The following is a 21,934-nucleotide window of genomic DNA, read 5'->3' as shown; positions in this document are numbered from 1 at the left end:
ATGTGACCATTAATATTCATGGTTTTGTTTTTCTACTAATTTTAAAATTTTAGTATCCCCCAAACATAATACAAATGTGTTCTTTAAATTAAGAAATATTTTAATGTTCATAAGTAATCTATATCTTCAATAAAATTCCTTTTCACAGTTTGTTTGCTTAATCCAGCAGATCCTAAACTTCCTTTAATGTTTAGCATCATTTACCTTATTAATGGCTTTAGTAATCAATTAAATCCTTCTTTAACCAGATATAATTGGCCAATAGATTTAATTGTATTTCTTTTAATCAAATATGGATAATGTAACCTCTTATTAAAACAAACTAACAAAAAAAAGTAAAAGCTAGAATCAGTTTTATCACATTCCTATAAAGAACCTCAAAAGTAACAAAATGCTTCAAGAAAACAGGCAGAAAATAACATCAGAATATTTAAAAGAAATAAGAAATGGTCCTTCTAGTGTAGCTCTCATTCAATAAGAATGAATGTGTAGTGCTTCAGAAAGAAACAGATTTTAAAAAAAGAGAACCACCCCAAGCAAGAGTACAAAGTAGAAGTTTTTTTTTCAATTTTTAGTCAAATTGTGCTCAGGTTTCTAAAATCCATCCATTCAAACATCCACTCATTCTTCTTTTGTTCATTGATTCAATAAATGTATATTGGTCTCCTTTTATGTGGCAGAATCTGTGATTATAAAGATGAAAGACACATACAATGCCCTTGAGGAATTCATAGTCTAGTATATTCAAGAACAAGAAACCAACAAAATTTATAATTACTAGTTACAACCATAATAAGTACTATTACAGAGCACTAGGACCCTGCATAATAAAATGCACCAGAGGAACATCTCATCCAGACTGGGAAGGGAGTTTGGAAATGGGCTAAGATTAGGAGTCATGTTTTGATGGATATGGAGAATTAAAAATGGTAAAATTGGTGTGGGGCAGAGAAGAGTGTGAGAACTTCAGGTATGGTCATAAATGCTGAAAGACAGGTGAAAAACAGTATGGTAAATTTACAAATATGTTCTGTAAATGTCAGTCAGGTCCGTTTATTCTAGAGTTCTGTTTAAGTCCATTGTTCTTGTATTTTCTGTTTGTTGGATCTGTCCTGTTCTGTCAGAGGAGTGTTGAAGTCTCCAGCTATTATGGTGTTGCTGTTTATCATTTGGTTTAGATCAAGTAGGATTTGCTTTATGAATTTGGGTGCACCTGAGTTAGGTGCATAAATATTTGTTATGTCTTCTTGTTGAATTGTGCTCTTCACCATTATATAGTGACCCTCTTTGTCTTTCATTACAGTTGTTGATTTGAAGACTACATTATGTGAAATCAGAACCACCATGCCAGCTTTGTCTTCTGTTTGCTTGAAATGTCGTTTATCATCCCTTCACCTTGAGTCTGAATGCATCCTTGTGGGTTAAGTGTGTTTCCTGAAGACAGCAGATACTTGGCTTGTGTATATTTATCCATTTGAGCAGCCTATGTCTCTTTACTGGGCAGTTCAAGCCATTCACATCTATTGAGAGAATTGATAAGTGGGGCAGATTTCTGTTCATCCTGTTGAGTTGAACTTTGTTGCTTTATTTTCTCTCTTGAGCCATTGTGGTATCTGGCCTTTGACTTTTAGCTTCGGGATGATTTTACGTTTGTGAGCGTTTATTGTGCTGATCCATGTGTAACACTGTTTGAGTACTTCCTGGAGGGCAGGTCTTATCTTAATGAATTCCCTCCGTCTTTGCTTGTCTGAGAAGGTCTTTATTTCTCCTTCATATACAAAAATTATTTTTTCAGGGTACAAGATTCTAGGCTGGACATTATTCTGTTTGAGAAGAGTGAGAATGGGACCCAGTCTCTTCTTGCTTGTAAGGTCTCAGTTGAGAAGTCTGCCATTATTCTGATGGGTCTTCTTTGTAGGTTACCTGCTTCTTTCACCTTACAGCTCATAGGAGGGCCTCTTTGGTGGTTATTTTTGTTAGTCTGATGACTGTGTGTTTTGGTATCTTCCTGTTTGCAATGAATCTCCCAGGAGTCCTTTGAGCTTCTTGTATCTGGATATCTAGATTTTTCACAAGGCCTGGGAAATTTTCCTCTATTAAATCCTCAAATAGCTTATCCAACCCTTGTGTATTTTCTTCTTCACCCTCAGGGATATGTATGATTCTCACGTTAGGCCTCTTCACATAATCCCACATTTCAGGTAGGCTTTGCTCTTTTCTCTTATTTCTTTGCTCTATCTCTGTAACTAACTTATTTAATTGAAACTTGTTATTTTCAATCTCTGAGATTCATTCTTCTGTTTTATCTACCCTGTTCTTGAGGCTTTCCACTGTGTTTTATAATTCCTTTTTTTTTTTGAGACAGAGTGTCACTTTGTTGCCCTGGCTAGAGTGAGTGCCGTGGCGTCAGCCTAGCTCACAGCAACCTCAAACTCCTGGGCTTCAGCGATCCTACTGCCTCAGCCTCCCGAGTAGCTGGGACTACAGGCATGCGCCACCATGCCCGGCTAATTTTTTCTATATATATTTTAGTTGGCCAGATAATTTGTTTCTATTTTTAGTAGAGACGGGGTCTCACTCTTGCTCAGGCTGGTCTCAAACTCCTGACCTCGAGTGATCCACCCGCCTCGGCCTCCCAGAGTGCTAGGATTAGAGGCGTGAGCCACCGCGCCCGGCCTCTAATTCCTTGAATAAATTCTTCATTTCCAGAAGTTCTGTTTGATTTTTCTTTGATATTTGGATTTCTTTAGTGAATTTTTCTTCCAAGTCCTGGATTTTGTTGTGGTTTCTTTGTGTTGGTTATCCATTTTTTCTTGCATATTATTGTGTTTTCTTGCAACCCATATTCTAAATTCTTCTTCTGTCATTTTAGTGTTCTGAATTTGGTTGATGTTCATTGCTAGAGAGCTGGTGTTCCCTTCCGGGGTGTGCTTTCTGTTTGATTCTTCATACTCCCAGAGCTTTTTTGCTGATTCCTTCCCATCTGGATCAGCTGCTGCTTCTTACCTTTAGATTTTTATTTGAATAATGACATACTCTGTTTAGTCTCTGAGCCAGTAGGTGGTGTTTGTGGGTGAGATTCGACCACACCCTGTATGATGAGTCAGTAAATGCACTTAAAGGGTGTGCAGAATGACCTCCCTGTCAGTAGGTGGTGCTTGCTGGGAGGAGCAGCCTGCAGTGTTGTTATTGGGTCTTGTAACCAGCTCTTGTTCCTCTGGAAAGGTACTTTAGTGCCTCCAGTGGTGAGTGGGACCCTGGGACTTCCAGGTGTGTTCTTATTCTCCACTTCAGTGAGGGTAGGTGGGGGAGTGAGTTGGGGCAGAGCTGGGTTTGGTGAGCCTGCCCTCAAGCACCACAAATGCTGTTAGCAGGGGTCAAAGGTCTGTCTTCTGCTTCTGGGCAAAGCTGCCAGGAAGGGGCTAAAATGGCCCCACTCTGCAGAAAATTCTGCATGCAGGAGTGGGGCTGTTTAGGGCTGTTTAAGACCTGCAGTCTGGAGCAAGCCTCATTCCTTTCCACCCTCCCCTATTCCGCGGTTTCTCCCTGGCCTCTGGCGGCAGGCAGGACCTCAAGCGAGTTCATTTCCCATGGCTCTGATGTGAGCCGGGAGGTTCCCTGCCCAGGATCGCAGCCTGAGCTGGGCGCACGGCCCTCCCATGGGAGGAGGGTTGCCCCTCAAGCATGCTGATCTGCCCCTAAAGGCACACACACACCTTGTAGGCTCTTTCACAAATATCCCTTCTGTGCCCTGGGACAATGCGATTGAGACCTGGGTGTATGGGATCTGGTCTGCAGCCCTGTCCCTGGGCCCTGCAGATCAATCCCCGACCCTGCCAGGGGGAGGAATGCTGGTCTCAAGTCACCCTCGGGGCGCCCAGGCTGATCGATGTCTCTCCGCCTCAGGATTTACCCCGCTCTCCTAGAGTCACCAGGCAAGCAGCACGGGGGAGGGCTGGCGGGTAGGGAGCTCACAGTCTGAGTACCCCTCAGTCTGCAGTAGGGCCCAGAAAGGAAAGGTCTTGTTCCCTGAAGCCTCCGGGTGGTGGCTAAATTGTCTCTCTCGGCGGCCGCGGGTAGGGAAGGGGGAGGGGAGAATGAAGCAATATGGCGCCTGCCCATCCGCTCGGGTCTGCGGGCGGGAGGCGCCCTGAGGGAGCCGGGAGCCCGGTGCCCCGTCCGCAAGAGGCTCCCGCTCACTGGCGGCGGCCGTCTCCGGGCTGGTGTGGGCAGGTCTCCCCACCCGCTCGGGAGCCCACCCGCAGGCCAAGAGCCGAGGGAGGGGAAATTCAGCCGCTCCGCCTACCCTTGTCGCCGGTCTCCAAGCCTCTCGGGGGCCTTTCTCCTTCCAGCTTTCTCCAGCTTCTTCCCACAGAGTCTCCTGTAGTTTCAGGCACCCTTTCTTCCAACCCTCATCTCATCTATGTTTGTCTGCCTGTTTTTCTTTCACTTTCTTCTAAAATCTGTCTTTCTTGCAGAGACACTCCGGCTGGCAGTTTTTCTCATCCGCCATCTTGCCTAATCCCCCAGAATCCCCTTCTCATTTTCCCTGATGAAAATACAGCTATTTCTTTTCTCAGTGCACTTCCATTGAAAAGCTACTGTGTGTCAGCCAACATACCAGACTCTGAGATATAAAAATAAATAGTTTCTCTTCCTCATTTTCTATAACACTTTCTACTATTGTTTCCTGGCCTGTTTGGTAATATATTTTATCACCCTGTATTTTAATTATTTGGTAACGTATCTGCTTTCTCTGACAAACTCCAAGCTCCTGAGAATAGGAAAACTACCTCATTCATTTTTTATCTGCCTTAATATATAGTAGCTGGTAATACTAGAAGTACAATTAATGTTTATTGAGTGGATGAACTAAAGCAATGCAAAAAAATCAGCTTTAAAACAAGAGGCTATCATTTTAGTTTTCTCAATGTACAGTGAGGCTTTCAAAGTATATGAAATATCATAATGTGTATTTATGCAGAATATTTACACTAAATTATTGGTAATAATATTTTGCTGCTATAGTAGTACTACTGTTTCCCAATAGGTAAAATATGTCAAGTTAACTTCTCTTTGTCCTTAATTTTAAGCCCTAGTCAGACCCTGTGGCAAAAGAACAATTTTACTCAACATCCTATTTCATAAGCAATATACTTTAAAACAAAAACTAATTGGTTGTTAAAATATATGACTGCATAGTACACAGATTATAAATTCAGTTTTTTTTCATGTGAGATATTATACTTTCAAATTCTGGAATTTCCATTTAATTTTTTTAATAGTTCCCATTTCTCTTCTGAGAATCTCCATCTGTTTAAAGAAAAAAAAATTGGTCTGAGCTGGAATAAGGAAGTAAGTTTCTATATAAAGAAAAACTTGAACTACACCTTGGAAAGTGAACAAGATTTAAACAAACAGAAAAGATGGGAGAATGCAACAATGAGCAAAGACACTGAAGAAGAAATGCCTATATTTAGGTGAATGACAAAAGAACAGGATGTATTGGTGAGAGGATGGAGTATATTAATAGAAAGAAGTATCATTGGAAAGAGGGGCAGGAACAGAATGGAAAGATCTTGATATTCTTGAAATCCAAGAAAAGGAACGGGGCCACCACATATATAATAGTCAAAATAAGTCTTTCATCTATTTCTGACCATAAAGTTATGGAATGCAAACTCCATTTCAGGGAGGTTCATCTGGCAGTGTAATACAGGTGTGCATAAGAGACAGTGATTACAGAGAAAGGAACAAACACTGGTTTGGCACCTTCTGTGTGTCCGACACACTGCTAAACCCATTTTTACACAAAGTATACTTCAATAGGAAACAGTGAAAGTCTAAGGCAAAATCTGAAGGTTGGCTATAATTATGTGATAATCTTTTGTTGATCCATAGAAAAATATATGTAAATGACTGAATCAGACAAAATATAAATAATAAGCTACCATTTGTTTAGTGTTGAATCTGTAGTGGCGCTGTGTTCAGCATTCATTCCTTACCTTTATCTTCACAACAATCCTACAAGGTATTACTAATATTATTATTATTATTACCATTTTTCAGATGAGAAACCTAAAGATCAGTGAAGTATTTACCTTAGAAGTAGAATTGGGATTCAAACACAAATCTGTTTGAATTCAAATATCTGTTGTCTATAATGCCACTCTGAGTTACAAATACATGCTATTGAAGAAATTAGCATAATTCTTTAATGCAGGGATTCAGTAAGTTAGCAAGGATGATAATCACTATGACAGTAAAGACACTTTAAATGCTTTGGAAAGTGGCACTGGCCTAAGTAAAAGTAGGATTATAAAATCAAGGGCAAAAAGGAAATCTTGTTCAAGGCTGGAATAGACTGATTTGAGCAATAAAGAATGGATGACAGAAAAAGATATGTCAGTGTTTGTCTCATTTATTCCAGGAACGGTCCATTTTCACATCAATGATCCCCACCTCCCTCTGGTTCATTTCCTTTGTTCATTTTAGAGCCTTTCATTTCCTGTCAAACTCATGTCTGTGACCACGCAATTTTTTCCTCCATACTAAGACTTTGCTTCTCATTATTAATTATTCGATAGCATAGCCTGGCAGCTATCAACTGAGTGGAACTGTTGTGAAACTGTAAGCAACCAAAACTTTTGAGCTTTAAAAAGCACAGATGATAGAAATAAGAATTCTGACAAAGCAAAGTGAAAATAACATCAATTTTAAAAATCTAAGCCTGGGATTGAAGCAGGCCACACAGTATCTTTCCCACCTGCTGTTATTGACTTTGACTCTATCATAGAAAATCCCAATTTTTCAGCTGTTAGAGGCTGAATGAATTCCAATATTCTTTAGTCGTGGCCCAAATGGTCTCATGATAAAATAGGTTAGAAGCGTGAGCAATTTTGGCAATTTTTTCTGGGTTACTAGTCCACTATTCGATTACAATTAATCTGCTCTTCAAGGTGAAAAACATTTCCCTGGACACAGAGATAAATGATTATTGCCACTGACACGTCTCTTTAAGCTCAGGCTCTCGAATGATTTCCTTTGGCATTAGGCAGCAAAATGGGATTCTTTTGTAATAGCAAGCTGTCCAAGGCCTTCACTCCAAAAGAGAACCAAGAATTCCCAAATGTACACCCTTGAAATAGAATTTCAAATTAGGTGCATTATGGCAAATGAACAACGTAAATGTGAAAAGTGATTAAATGTTCTCAAAAATTAACTTCATCATTAGCCAGAAAGTGAGGTTAAAAGAAAGTTGAATTTTTACTAAAAAACATTACAATTAGCTCCTGAGCATAGATTCTCAGGAAAATATTAATAGCTGAGTTCTATTAGGAAGTTTAAATTCAACTTAGAGATTATAAAGAGACTAGGGAGAACAAAAGCATCAAAACAAAAACTAATGTTATATCTGCAAAGTATACAAAATGATAACTGCAAACTTCATAAAATTCAAAATATAAAAATTTACAACGTTTTAGGAAGGGAGTTTACTGCCTTTGTATACCTTAATAGAATGCTTATTATATTGAGACATATTTTAAGCATATTTTAAGAATGTGCACATAGTAATATTATGCATCAGTGGGGTACATCATACTGTGGAAGAATCACTAACAATTAGGAAAAAAAACAGATGTTTACCTAAACCCATCTTCCTTAATGATTAACTGAAAAAACTTCTTCAGAAATAGTCCATCTCATTATATAGCAAGCATAACTGGGATGAATTCAAAAACAGGTTTATCACAGAAATATTGAAAAATGTGAAAATTAATAATGTAAATAATGAGACATACTTTCATATATATATATATATATACACACACACACATATACATATATATATATATATATATATATATATTTTTTTTTTTTTTTATGAGACAGAGTCTCGCTTTGTTGTCCAGGCTAGAGTGAGTGCCGTGGTGTCAGCCTAGCTCACAGCAACCTCAAACTCCTGGGCTTCAGCGATCCTACTGCCTCAGCCTCCCAAGCAGCTGGGACTACAGGTATGCGCCACCATGCCTGGCTAATTTTTTTTCTATATATATATTTTTAGTTGGCCAGATAATTTCTTTCTATTTTTAGTAGAGACGGGGTCTTGCTCTTGCTCAGGCTGGTCTCAAACTCCTGAAGTCAAGCGATCCACCCACCTCGGCCTCCCAAAGGGCTAGGATTACAGGTGTGAGCCACAGCGCCCGGCTTCTTTCCTATATTTTTATACTTCCTTTATATATGTTATCAGGAATCAAACATGGTATTTTTAATACAAGATTTCCTTGTTATCAGTGAAAGAAATGTATTATTACATAAGAAAGATATGACTTGACCTAAGATGCTAATGATCTTATGCTGTGAGGAAGTCAATAATAGAGCTTATCTGAGTATTTTATCTTCAAAACAAAATGATGAGGGATTCATTATTTGAAAAAAATCAACCAATACAGGATGTTCTTCTAAAATCAAAAAGACTTCATCTTAGAGCTCTTTTCATAGGTCTGCACCAAAATGCAGGTATTAAACAGGCTTTTTGATGCCCATAGCCTGTTATATCAATTCAGTAAATGTTTATTAAACATGTGAGTGAAGAACTATGCTAAGGATAAACACAAACACACATGGAGATTAGTATTTTCTCTGTCATCAAGGAGTTTACGAGCAAAGCCAAAGAAAAGATTCATGCATAAATAACATAAAGCAGATTATAGAATTTACATAATATATTTATAAATAAAACATAATGGTCCAAACAGTTGGATCTAAAATGTAAATAGGAGGATCAGAAAAGGTTTTGTGAAGGATAGTTTTCAATAAGTAGAGATGGTAGGGAAAAGAATTATTAATATATAGAGATGAAACATTGTGAACATGGATAGAAATAAGGACAGACAGACATGACTGAGGGTAATCCATTTTACAGAAACATTATATTTAAGAAATATCTTATGTCTTATATCTAAGACATTACTAGGAGATAAAGCTAGAAATATATACATGATGAAGCTAGAAACTGAAGGGTCTTGAATGCCCGAGTTAAAAGTTTGTATTTAATTTTTACAGGGAGGACCAGTGCTAGTTTTGAGTAGGAGAGTGGCATGATCAGAACTGCACTTAAGGCACACTGATTTGGCAGAAGTGCTCAGAATAAACTGGAGCAGATGAAGAGAAGAGACTAGAACCAGGTAGACAGGATAGGAGGCTTTTGCAATAACCCAGGTGAGAGATGATAAGGGTCTGAACCTACAAAATGGCAGGAATGAATGAAAAGGTAAGAGAGTAAGTAGGTCAATCTGGAAGATAGTCATGAAAGACAGAATGACTTAATGATTGGGATTATGAGCTTGTAAAACACTGGACCTAAATACAGATCCCAGATTTACCTTTTGGTATCTCTATAATCTTGGGCAAGTTATTTTACTCCTGGTTCCCAAATTGAGGATAATAAAACCTACCTCACAGGATTGCTGTGAGGAATAAAGGAGATAATGACTTTTAACATGCTTACACAATGCCTAGCATGTGGTTAAAACTTGGTACTTAATAAATGCTAGCTTCTATTATTATCATTATTTTCAGAGATTATAGTTTGGTAACTTTATTAATTTTTAGCAGCTACATCTCACTGTTCGTTCACATAGCATTTGTGGCCATTTAAACACCCCAGAACTTTTTGTATGAACTATTTCCCCAAATTGTCTCTCTCCTATATTGTATTTATATCATTGATTTTTTTTAGGAATCCAAACGCAAGATTTTATATTAACTCTTACTGAATTCTGCGTTTTTACATTGAGCCAGGAATTTCAGCCTATTGAGATACTTTTTTATGAAAGTTCAATTATTCACCATATTTTCTAGCCCTGCCTAACATCTGCAGACCTGATTATGATAGATGTCTGGTCTTTTTTTTGCAAAGCAAAATATTGACTGAAGCCAATCCAAGAACGCAATATTTTAGCATTTCGCTAGAGAAATCCCCTCTACGTTGACATTTCATGACTATTCAAAAGCCTAGACAAAGTTGGACAAAGTCTGTGAAACATAAAAATCAAGATGGCATGTCTTCAGCAACACAAAAAAGAATTAAATAGTCCTTTTCTACAACTGACAAAAAATCACAGTAAATATTTATTTTAACTGATGAAGAAAGTAAGGCTTGGGAATATCAAGTAAGTTTCAAAGGTCATCCTGCTAGTAAGTAGCAGAACTAGGTTATAAACCCAAATCTGTATGACTCTCAATCTCATGCTCTTACCTGCTAAAGTAAGTTATTTCCCTAAGAAAGATTGGTTGAAATTCCCACCACACTGGGTGAAGAAGACCTCTCCTTGTACTCTATAATTCATCTCCAAATAATTAAACATGTTTTTCAATGATAATGGCTTATTTACAAGAACATATGTACTCTCACATTCAGTGTTTGCCTTTTTATGTATTTATTCATTCAGTGAACTTTTACTGAGGGATCACTACATGCAAGGCATTGTGCCAGGCACGATGTGATTACAGAGATCAATCAAATAAAGATTCTACCATCAAGGAGTCTCTAAGAAGTAATAAAATAAACATGTATATACCTATAAGACAAAGCAAAAGACATGTGTCATGAAAGGTAAAAGCAATTGTGTTAGTTCAGAAGAATGACTCTTATTCCAGAAGCCATTTATCTCAAAGATTTTTCTAGATTCACTACAGGTAATAAAAATTCTTCCTGAGATGAGAATAGGGACAAAAATCCCTTTGGATTTTTCCTTGCATGTACATACAGTACATATATGTGGTTAATGGTATTGTTTTTGAAGTACTAATATAGGTCCAACAGAATCCTAGTTCTACACATTCCCTAATTCTGGGGAAATCTGCTAGGAGAATCCAAACGTTGGCTGAATACACAGCAGCCTTGAGTTATCACTTGCCAAAAATTTGTCCAACTGCATAAGACATGAATTGTTGAAGTTAGAAATTTTCTTCTGAACACTGTATCTATTCCTAATGAGACAACAGTTACCACCGCTTAAGATTTAGTGCCACTATACAAAAAATCATATATGCTACAGAATCAGTTTTAATCCTATGAGAAGCAGCTTCTATTTATGTTTCAGAAAATTCACTTCCCAGGGTTCTCTGAATCTGATGGGAATTGGATGAGATAGACACTAAAGTCTCTCAAAATTCTGAAATTGGTACATTCCTGATAATGAGCTCTAGAAATTGGGTTAGAATGGGTTTGAAAGTAAACTTTGTTTCAGAAATACCATTTTGTTTTTAAGCAACTAATCTGGCTGTACTGATCTTTAAGACTTGATTAATTTTGGCACCAAATTAAGTATATTTTCTGGAAGTAGGGACCCCCCACACACACACACAGAAAATGCTCTCAAGAGAAACAGAATATTTCAAGGTGAATCTTAAAATCTTGACATACTAAAATATCTCACACTTCAGAGGGCTGACATATAAGATTCTGTGTTGGAAAAGAAAGTGAAATAACAGAAAAGAGGTGTACTGGCTGAATGAAATGGCACAAAACCTGCCAATTCAACCCCCTCCAAACAAAAGCTTTAGATGCTGCTTGTATCTAGGTTTTCCTTCAGGAGAAAAAAATATGAAGCATTTCATCCTTCATCTTCTTATTTATTTCTTGGAGATATAGGCTGATGAGGCAATAATGCTTTTAAATCTTTAAAAAGAAGTTTTCCTGACACTTGGATCCTGAAATCTGTTCTGATGATCTTTATGTTATCAACAAATTTCTCTATGGCATGGTGGGTTCACATGTAAGAACTGTATATATTGTTTATGTACGTGGAGAAAAAACTGAATATAAGGCTTGGTAAACTAAAGAGAATAGAAATTTTTTTCAAATTATTTTATATTCTTTCAAAAACCTAAGTTTTATGAGTTGATAAAGAATGTAAAGATATTTATATTTCTTCAAAATTACATTCTAGATTATATAGTGTCCTAATTCAACTTAGAAAATGGTTTCATATGCACATTATAAGAGCATTTAAAACTAACTGACTTTTGAATTAAAATGTATGCAAGATAAAATGTAATTTTAACTTAAGCTGTCCCTTATATTAAATGTGAAACTTCCAATTGAATACATTCAGTCATAAGAATTTAACTTTTAATTCACTTATATTAATAAAATTGTTCAAACTACCATCTCACACCTAATATTTTAATAAAACCAAAAATCTCCGATTCAAAAATAAAAGTTCTTACATAAGATGGCTGATTTTGTATTTTAAATTACTGAATCAGAGTGCCCTCTATTGGAAGAAAAAAGGCAATAAAATGTACACTGAACTAAGAATAGATAAAAGAACCCAAAACTCAAGCCACATCATTAGTATGTAAAATATACATAATAATATGAATGCTACAAAACATACTTCCATTACATTTTTATTTCTCCTAAGTTACTCTTATACTCCAATATTACTTGTCATATTACAATAAACAAGTTGGATGTTTCATGTCATCTGAAATTAAATTTTAACTGAACCCAAATGCTCCTTATTTAGCCAGTAATATGAATAACAATTTTTTTCTACATTTAACATTCCAATATAATATAGAAATATTTATAATTTAGGACTGTTGTTCACTACAGTTTGGATTTTTCCTGATGATAAACTGAAAACTTCTCTGCTATGAACTAATGTTTGTGTTCCCCTGGCCCCCAAATTCGTATGTTGAAATCCTACCCCCCAATGTGATGGTATTGGAGAGGAGGAGCCTTTGGGACATGATTAGGTCATAAGAGTAGAGCCCTCATGAATGCAATCGGTGCTCTAAAAAAAAAAAAAAAAAATACACAAGACAGCTTGCTTTTTCTCTCTCTGTCCTTTGCCATGTGAGGATACAAGAAGACGACAGCCATCTGCAAAACAGAAAGCAGACCCTCAGCCGACACCAGCTCTGACAGCACCTTGATCTTGGGCTTCCCAGACGCCAGAACGTGAGAAATAAACGTTTGCTTTTTAAACCACCCAATCTATGGCAATTTGTTAGCAGTCCAAACTAAGACAATTCCTAATTCAAGAGACTTTTAAAAGCTCTTACTCTGGGGAATTGGAGAAATTGGTTGGACACTAAGATCTACGAGATTTATTAGATCTCAAAAAATTCTATAATTGCGTGGTGTTATCAAGACCTTGGCTTCAACACATTATCTCAGACTTGGATTACCTCAGTTAAGTCCTGACAGATTTTTGGTTCCCTAAACCAAGAGTGTGCATGTGAGAATAACCTGGGGAGCTTTGCTTTTTAAATGAACAATGCTCAGAGGTATCCAAAATGATTTTGATGTAGTCGGTCTGGAGTGGTACCTGAGGGTATCAGGATTTATTTTTTAGAGTCTCTCCAAGTAAGTCTAAAGCACAACCATTGCTGAGAATCATGGTTCGAGTCTCTTCCCAGATCATCTGACATATAACTACCACTTTTATCTTCCAAAAATGTCACCTTCATGAGGACTCCCCTACTCAGGAGTTTTTTCTCCTCAGCAGCAATTTTAAACTTCTGACTAGCCTCCCAGTCTGCTAATCTGCCTTTGTTCTCTGACGATATAGTTGAGTGGTGAGGGGTATAGTTCCAGTCCCAGCCAGCCTGCATTCAGATCCTGGCTCTGTAATTACTATGTGAATTTATTTCCACACAAGGGTGAACCTGGGAGAGTCATAAAAGCTCTCTATGCTCCTATTTTCTCATCTGTAAAACAGGAGAAATGCCACTACCTAACTGCCTCAGCATTATTGTGAGGATTAAAGCAGTTAATATAAGGAAAGTGCTCCATAAATTTATCATTACTTATGCAACTTTATTCCCCACTACTTTTCAAAATCAATTGTCGTGGTAAACCATCCTCCTCAAATTATATAGTAATTTTCACCTCCGTGCTTTTGCACAATTTCTTCAGGCAGGAATCCTTTCTCATCCATTCATTCCAACACAAGTGCAAGGCACATCTCCCCTTCCTCCAGGACCCAGTTTAGTCTCTCCCTACTTCCATGAAGCCTTCAATGAATACCTATAAATCTTCACTGATCTCTTCCTTTTTAAAAATTCCTTTGTCCACAGGGTAGCCTACTATGAGAAATGTAGCTGATAATTAAACAGACTGGCTCTGAGTTTGAATCCTAGCTCTGCCACTTGCCAGTTGGGATATTTTCTAAATCTGTAACTCCATAGTTAGGATTACTTAATATTGCCTTAAGTCATATAAATCATTAGAATAGCAAATAGCAAGCAACTAATAAATGTCAACTCTTATAATATGGATTTGTTGTTTTATATGTTAGTCTTATCTACACACTGTGATTGAAGGCTCCTTGCAATAGTTATTTTGAACTCCTTGAAGTCAATAACTAGGTCTCATATTGCTATTATAAGTCCTATAACTCAAAACATGAGAATGGCCATCTATATTGATTGATCTATAAGTACTTAATAAACTTTTTGCATATTTTGAGAGTATAATTCATAACAATACTCTGGAAAAACATTTTTGATTGATGGAAACAAATATTTAACAAAACAAGCCATGAACCTAAATAAAACACAGGCTAGAGAGAAGGGTTAAAATAACTAGATTACGTTTTCAGCATTCAATAATATGTTTCTATCAGATTCATCTTCTGAAAGGCCAGTTCCAATGATGTGTTTTATCTGCTCCAAATCCTTTATATTTTTCTCATTTCCTAAAAAAATAAATACTAAAATTCTTAGCCTGACATTCAAAATCATCCATGGCATGACCTCAACCTAGCCTTCTAATCTTATCTTCCATCTTCCCACTTTGTAAACTCTGTTATTACAAATAAATAGAACTACTTTCCCTTCCCTTACTCTGATATACCATCTGCTTTTCTGCTTCATATAACCTTCAATATTTTATATGACAATATTTTCAAAGAAAACTTTTTTAAAGGTTTGTCACAGGAACAAAGAGTGATGTAGGAAAGTGTGAGCTCAAATTTCAAGAATTTAAGTTCTATTCGGGAGCATTAATCTCTCTCATCACAATATAGTCTTTGGCTTACAAAAAAAAAATCTGGCTATCTTTTCCCCAAACTATCTCATCCTCTCAACGTCAAAAGCCCTTGCCATTACTTCCTGAAAAATATAAGCTTGAATCATGGTCTCCAAGCAGCATGTGCAGACCCCAGGGCATATAAGATACTCACTGAATAAAATAAATAAACTAGAGCTTCAATTTTATACTTATTCCTTTTTCATGTTGAATTTCTTCTTTAGTATATGTCTCATAATTTACATCAAGCATTATTAGAATAGTAGATGTATATAATTTATAATAGGGATGTTTGCTCAAAATTTGTTTACTAATGGTACACCAACAAGAAAAGTTCAGAAACTACTGGTCTTGAAAATTAGGACTTTCTGAAGATCTGTGGTTTGAGAAATAGAGCACCAGAAGTTGCCGGTTTAGAAAAATCTTTACAGATGGATCTAAAAACCTAAATACGTATTGTTTACATAGAACAAATATGTTTTAGGTTCTAACTTTGAAGGAAATATTAAAATGTAACTGATTTGTAAGCTGGAGATAGCATATACCTGTTTTAGAGTTTTAAACAGAGAATCTGTCCTGACATTAAAGTTACTACTATAAACATTTCATTAATATAAAAATTTCATTTTGTAAAACCTACACGTATTTACTTCAATACATATATAATTATTGATAACTATTCATAAAGAATTTAGGGGTGCCAATTGATTTTTCTTAAATACAAAAGACAATGCAGCAAAAAAACAAAATGAAACAAAAAGGCAGGCCTAGGAGGTAAGACTAGTCATGGAACTAGATTAGCAAGTGCTATTATGGGAAACATTTATCATAGATCATTATAAGTAACTAAACTAAGTAAATGTTCCCATAATGAACAGTTACTATACTTAGTAATTTTTTTTAGTTTTCATAAATAAGATTACATCCTTAACACATTTTACTCTATTATTGACTTTTGAATAAAGTATAATATTTCTGTAACAAATTAAGTTGTAAAGTGAGTAAAGGTTTCATATCACAACAATGTACTTCCTTTAAAACCAGTACATACTATAAATCCTTCCTCTATAGGACACAAAGTAGGTTTACAAATCTTAATTTTAACCTGATTGATTCTCTATAGCTCTTCTTGCTATTGTGTTAATATAAAAATCCAAATGGGCAAGAATCTCTAATTCATGCTTTAGATTCTGAGCTTATAGAAGAGAACCTTCTAGAAGTTTATATTATATTATAAAAATATGCAGGGTGAGCATTCCACAACATCTCTCCTGCTCTGACTTAAAAAGTGACTGAGGAACTATACATATGGCTCAGCTCTTTCTTCTTAAAGATGGGGTTAGACTGAGTTCATAGTGAAAATGGAGAAGACAGGCAAAAGGAAAGTTTTCTTCTTTCTTTGGAAACCAATATCATCATGGCCAGTAAAACTAAAGGAACATAACCAAGAAAACTATGAATCCATGTGTTAGGAGAGTACCTAACAGTAGAAAGACCATCATGAACTATTAATATAAGCGATTTGTCAAAGCTTCCTTCCCCTGCACATGCAGTGAGAATAAAACCCCAATGAACATCGGGGAAAGAACAATAGGGAGATTGAAATCTGACAGTAGCAGAATCTGACAGCCTGGTAATGCACAAAATCCCATGCCTCTTAGGTGTCCATACTGAACTGGCAAAGACAGACGCGTTGTCTTCGTTTCCCCCTTTACTTACTACACTCTGGCTTCCATTTTTCCCAAGCTCTTCCTCTGAAATCTTGCTCAAATTATCTAAGTAGTGGTCTGATATCGTGTGGCACAAATCTTCAAAAGAATAATCCTTTTCTTGACAGAGTTTTATTTCATCCAAAAGTTTTGATAGTTCTCCAGTCACAGTTTCACCTAGAAGATAAGAATAATTTTTTCAGAAGTTTCAAGAAAGGCTACTGCTAAGATGTAATGTTGAGTAATAAAAATACGACTGCTGTGGGGATAGAACTCAAAATATTACAAACAAGATTAAGTAGTCAGAAACTATTTTGCTGTAACCTAAACTTTTGTACCCCCACAATATGCTGAAATAATAAAAAAAGTAAAAAACAATTTTGCTGAAAACAAGGTACTATAATTAGTACAATGATATTAACAGACAATAGAGAAAATAATTTTGCCTATTTTTATTCTTTTTCAAAATAAAGATTAGTATTGAAAGTTTACATACATGTAGGACATAAAAGCATCTGGAATTACATTTCCGAAACCTCCATTTATTATAGGATTTAGTTGTCAATAATCTTTTATTGGCATTATATTTCACTGACAAAATTCATTCAACAATTCATGAACAAATTTGAAATAGTGCTGAGAGCCTACTTTCTAGATTCTATAAACAGAAATAGAACTTATTTAAACAAATAATTATATAGTTAATAAACTAGAATTATGACATATGATATAAAGGGAAAACACAGAAGAAACAGATAAATGATATGTATCACCTACCAAACATGAGTATTTTGCAGGTTACATGCAAACATGCATGTTTCTAAATAGTCTCAGAAAGGTACTTTTAAACCTATAATTTATTCTGAACAAAATTTTCCAGCAGTTACAATCCAGATCTTAATATTTTCATTCTAAATTTAAAACATTTAAGATCAGTTGATTAGATGCATGGATTTATTTCTGGAATCCCTATTATATTTCATTGGTCTTTATGTCTGTTTTTATGCCAGTACTATACTGTGTTATTTATGGTAGCTCTTTGACAAGAGTGTCAAGAATACACAGTGTGGAAATGATAGTCTCTTCAATAAATGATGTTGGGAAAACTGGATATCACATGCAAATGAATGAAATATGACCCTATCTCACACCACATATAGAAATCAACCCAAAATAGATTAAAGACTTAAACATAAGACCTGAAATGGGAGAACTTCTAGAATAAAATATAAGGAAAAAACTTCTTGACATTTGTCAGGACAATGACTTTTTGGGTATAAAACCAAAAGCACAGGACATAAAAGCAAAAATGAACAAGTGGGATTGCATCAAACTAAAAAGCTTTTGCACAGAAAAGGAAACAATCAACAGAGTGAAAGGCAACTTATGGAATGGAAGGAAATATTTGCAAACCATAGATCTAAGGGGTTAATAACCAAAATATACAAGAAACTCACACAACTCAATAGCAGAAAAGCAAATAATCCAATTAAAAAATGAGCTAAGGACCTGAATAGACATTTCCCCATAAAAACTATATAAATGGTCAAAGGTATATAAAAAGATGCTCAACATCACTAATCATCAAGGAAATGTAAATCAAAACCACAATGAGATACCACCTCACACCTATTAGAATGGCTATGATCAAAAAACCAAAAGATACTAAGTGTTGGTGAGGATGTGGAAAAAAGGGACCCCTGTACACTGTTGGTGGGAATGTAAAATGTCAAAGCTATTATGGAAAACAGTATGGAGGGTCCTCAAAAAATTAAAAATAGAACTATTATATGATCCAGTAATCCCACTTCTGGGTATTTATTCAAAGGAAATAGAAACAGGAAAAATGGAGGAGTAAAAGTGACCTCCTACTCCCAGAGAAAGAGGTGAAGAACTCGGTCTGCTATGCACAGGTGGATCGTTCCCCCACAAGAACAGTGTTGTGAAACTGCAGAGAAACAGCATGAGATACATAACACAGGAAAAAAGAAGGTGAACGGGAGACAGGATCGCGAAGTCTGGACAGTGCGAGATAAACGATAGAGAATAGAGCGTGGGACAGCTGGGCCCGCCTGGCCAGTGAGTGCAGTGGGATCTGACCCACAGGAGAACGTCCTGCTTCCCCACTGGCCTCCGCACCCACGCAGACAGGGACCTGCCTGAAGTTGGCGCAAAATCGCAGCAGGAGCCCTTGGGCTCTGTGGAGAGGAGACACTAGCGGGAAGCATTTTGAACTCCCTGGAGCTCTGTGCTAGGACTGCACTGGGCGGGGAAGGGACTGGTCTGAGCTACCGCTCAAGGGAGTTAGGAGACAAGCACCTTGCCTCTGGCGGTCAGGGGGACCAGAACAGGGGAAGTGAACACTGAAAAGGGGGCTCTAACCTGGAAAGCACTGTGGACGATTAGGCAGGCTCAGGGCAGGTCAGAAAGAGCAAAACCTCCTGCAGGACAGGCACGAGACTGATGAAGGGTGACACACAAGAGACAACCCGCATCCTGTTGACTCAGCTCCCCAACCCAGCATCTACCAACTTCTGAATAGTCGCCCCCAGCACCAGCGCTCAGCAGGTGGGTGGCCACCATCTTGGAGGTCCAAAACCCAGACGCTGTGGTGCGTCCATTCCTCCAGCCCGGGGGCTCTCACAACAGGCTCCACCCTTCCGAGACCTATTGTCAGCTAGTCAGGCCCGTTTTGACGGGTGAATTTAGGGTGCTTCCCCAGCTGTGGGATTCACAGGTGCTGGGGAGCTGTGCAGACTCAGGCATCACCCCTCCCCCTAGTGCGACTTTCGAGACAAAAGTGGAAGGCTCTACCCCTGGAGGTAGGGAGAGGCAAGAAAAGCCACTTTTCCTGTGTGACTGGTGTAAATCTGCGGGGCCTTAGCACAGATCAATAGTAGTCAGCCTAGTGATTCGGCCTGTCAGACCGGCTTAGGTCATCTAGTAGGATCATACCTCTGGGGCCTGATCTCCACATCCAGGCCATTGCCAACGGTAGGGTTAGCGGTCAGGGAAGGAAAATCCTGGCCAGAGACCACAACAGGTGCACCAAGTAACCCCTCCCATCAGAAGCAGCCTCCCAAGTGTGGTGGAGAACTCTGAATAACATATTAGTGGCTCCCCCTAGCGGCAGATCAAGCAACCACAGAAGCACACACATCCAGGCTGGTGGAGAGCAGCTGCAATCTGCCTTGCTCCTACCACCACTTTAAGGGGGAACAGGGTCCAAGTAACCCTCGGGAGTGTCAAGATCCTTCCTAAAGATCGGGACATTAGTATTCCTCACCCAGGGACCAGAAACCAACAGAGAGGCATCAGATTACCTCGATAACTGGCTCCTCCACACAATCTACAACCATTGACAGAGAGGGTAACCCCATAGCTTAACACAGTGCCCTCCATCTCAAGCTATTAGAAGGCAGTGGAGTTATACAAACAGGTGCGATTCATCACATGGGAGCTTAAGCTGGGGGACCAAACTCACTAATCTCCACTGGCAAGAAGTGAAGACAAGTCAGAGGTAACCCAATTTGCCAAAATACCTCTAAGGCAACACAAGACCAGCACACCCCCTCCCACCACTGTTAAAGAATGTCCCTTGGGGGCTTGAAGTTAAGGGCACAAACCAGTCATAGCGCTCCCAGTTCTCAATCAATTACCCTGATTAGAAAGAACCAGAGAAAGAACACAGGGAATATGAAAGAGCACAGAGAAAATTCACGCCCAAAAGAAATCACGAGACCCTCAAAATTGGATACTAATTTAAATGAAATGATTAAATTGATGGATGAAGAATTCTGAATATGGATTATAAGGAAACTCAATGGAATTGAAAAGAAAATAGAAACCCAACACAAATAAACCACAAGAACAATACAGGAAATAAATGAAAAATTCTCTAAAGAAATTGAAATATTATGAAAAAACCAAACAGAAATCTTGGAAATGAAGGAGGCATTCAAGGAACTTCAAACCACAGTGGAAAACCTTAAAAATAGAATGGATCATGCAGAGGAGAGAATCTCAGAGCTTGAAGATAATGCCTATGTGCTAAACAAAGCAGATGAAGAAAAAGAACACAGAAGCAAGAGACAAGAGCAGAACATACAAGAAGTGTGGGATTATGTAAAGAAACCAAATAAAAGAATTATAGGCATCCCAGAGAGACAAGAAGAAAATACACAAGGGATAGAAAATCTATTTCTTGGAATACTGAAGGAAAATATGCCTGGCATGGCCAGAAACCTAGATATCCAGATACAATAAGCACACCGAACTCCTGGGAGACTCAACGTGAATTGGCAAACACCACGTCACATAATTATCAGGCTGGCCAAAGTAAACATGAAAGAGGAAATCCTTTGCACAGTAAGACAAAAACAACAGATAAGCCACAAAGGAAAACCTATCAGAATAACCGCAGACTTCTCAAATGAAACCCTACAAGCCAGAAGAGACTGGAGACGCATCCTCAAACTTCTTAAACAGAACAATGGCCAACCTAGGATTTTTTTACCCAGCAAAACTGAGCTTCATCTACAAGGAAGAAATAAAGACTTTCCCAGACAAGCAATCACTGATGTAATTTGTGAAGGCCCGACCTTCTCTGCAGGAAGTACTCAGACCTGCATTATACACTGAACAGTGCAATAGACACCCACCAAATTAAAAACACTCAAGAGTTAAAGTCCAGAACCCAGATTCCACAATGGGCTCAAGAGTTAAAACAAAACAATAAGAACTTACCCAACAATATGAACAGAAATCTACCCCAAATATCAATCCTCTCAATAAATGTGAATGGCTTGAATTGTCCTTTGAAAAGACATAGACTGGCTGAGTGGATAAAACATTATAAGCCAAGTATCTGCTGTCTCCAGGAAACGCATCTAACCCACAAAGATGCTTTCAGACTCAGGGTCAAGAGTTAGAAAACAAACTTTCAGGCAAATGGAAACCAAAAGAGAGTGGGGGTAGTGATTCTGATTTGAGACAGCATAAATTTTAAAATAGGAAAAGTAAAGAAAGACAAAGATAGTCACTATATAATGGTGAAAGGAAAAATCCAACTAGAAGATTTAACAATTCTTAATATCTATGCACCCAACACAGGAGCACCCAGACATATAAAGCAAATCCTGTATGAACTACATAGCATGATAAACAGTAAAGCCAT

The 21,934-nt window shown here is 37.5% G+C and overlaps 1 protein-coding gene across 6 annotated transcripts in view; it reads right to left on the bottom strand.

Annotated features, from left to right (window-relative positions):
• Positions 1–21,934, bottom strand: part of ANKS1B (ankyrin repeat and sterile alpha motif domain containing 1B) — a 950,573-nt gene that overhangs the window by 766,992 nt on the left and 161,647 nt on the right. For all 6 annotated transcript variants that reach the window (XM_045553160.1, XM_045553161.1, XM_045553163.1 and 3 more), the window contains exon 8: positions 16,769–16,935. In XM_045553160.1, coding sequence (XP_045409116.1) covers positions 16,769–16,935 — 167 coding nt within the window. The remainder of the gene's footprint in view (positions 1–16,768; positions 16,936–21,934) is intronic.

This window comes from Lemur catta, chromosome 6 (genome assembly GCF_020740605.2).
Source record: "Lemur catta isolate mLemCat1 chromosome 6, mLemCat1.pri, whole genome shotgun sequence".
NCBI lineage: Eukaryota > Metazoa > Chordata > Mammalia > Primates > Lemuridae > Lemur > Lemur catta.
Note: the sequence above shows the minus strand (reverse complement) of the source record. Positions and strands in the feature narration are given on the sequence as shown.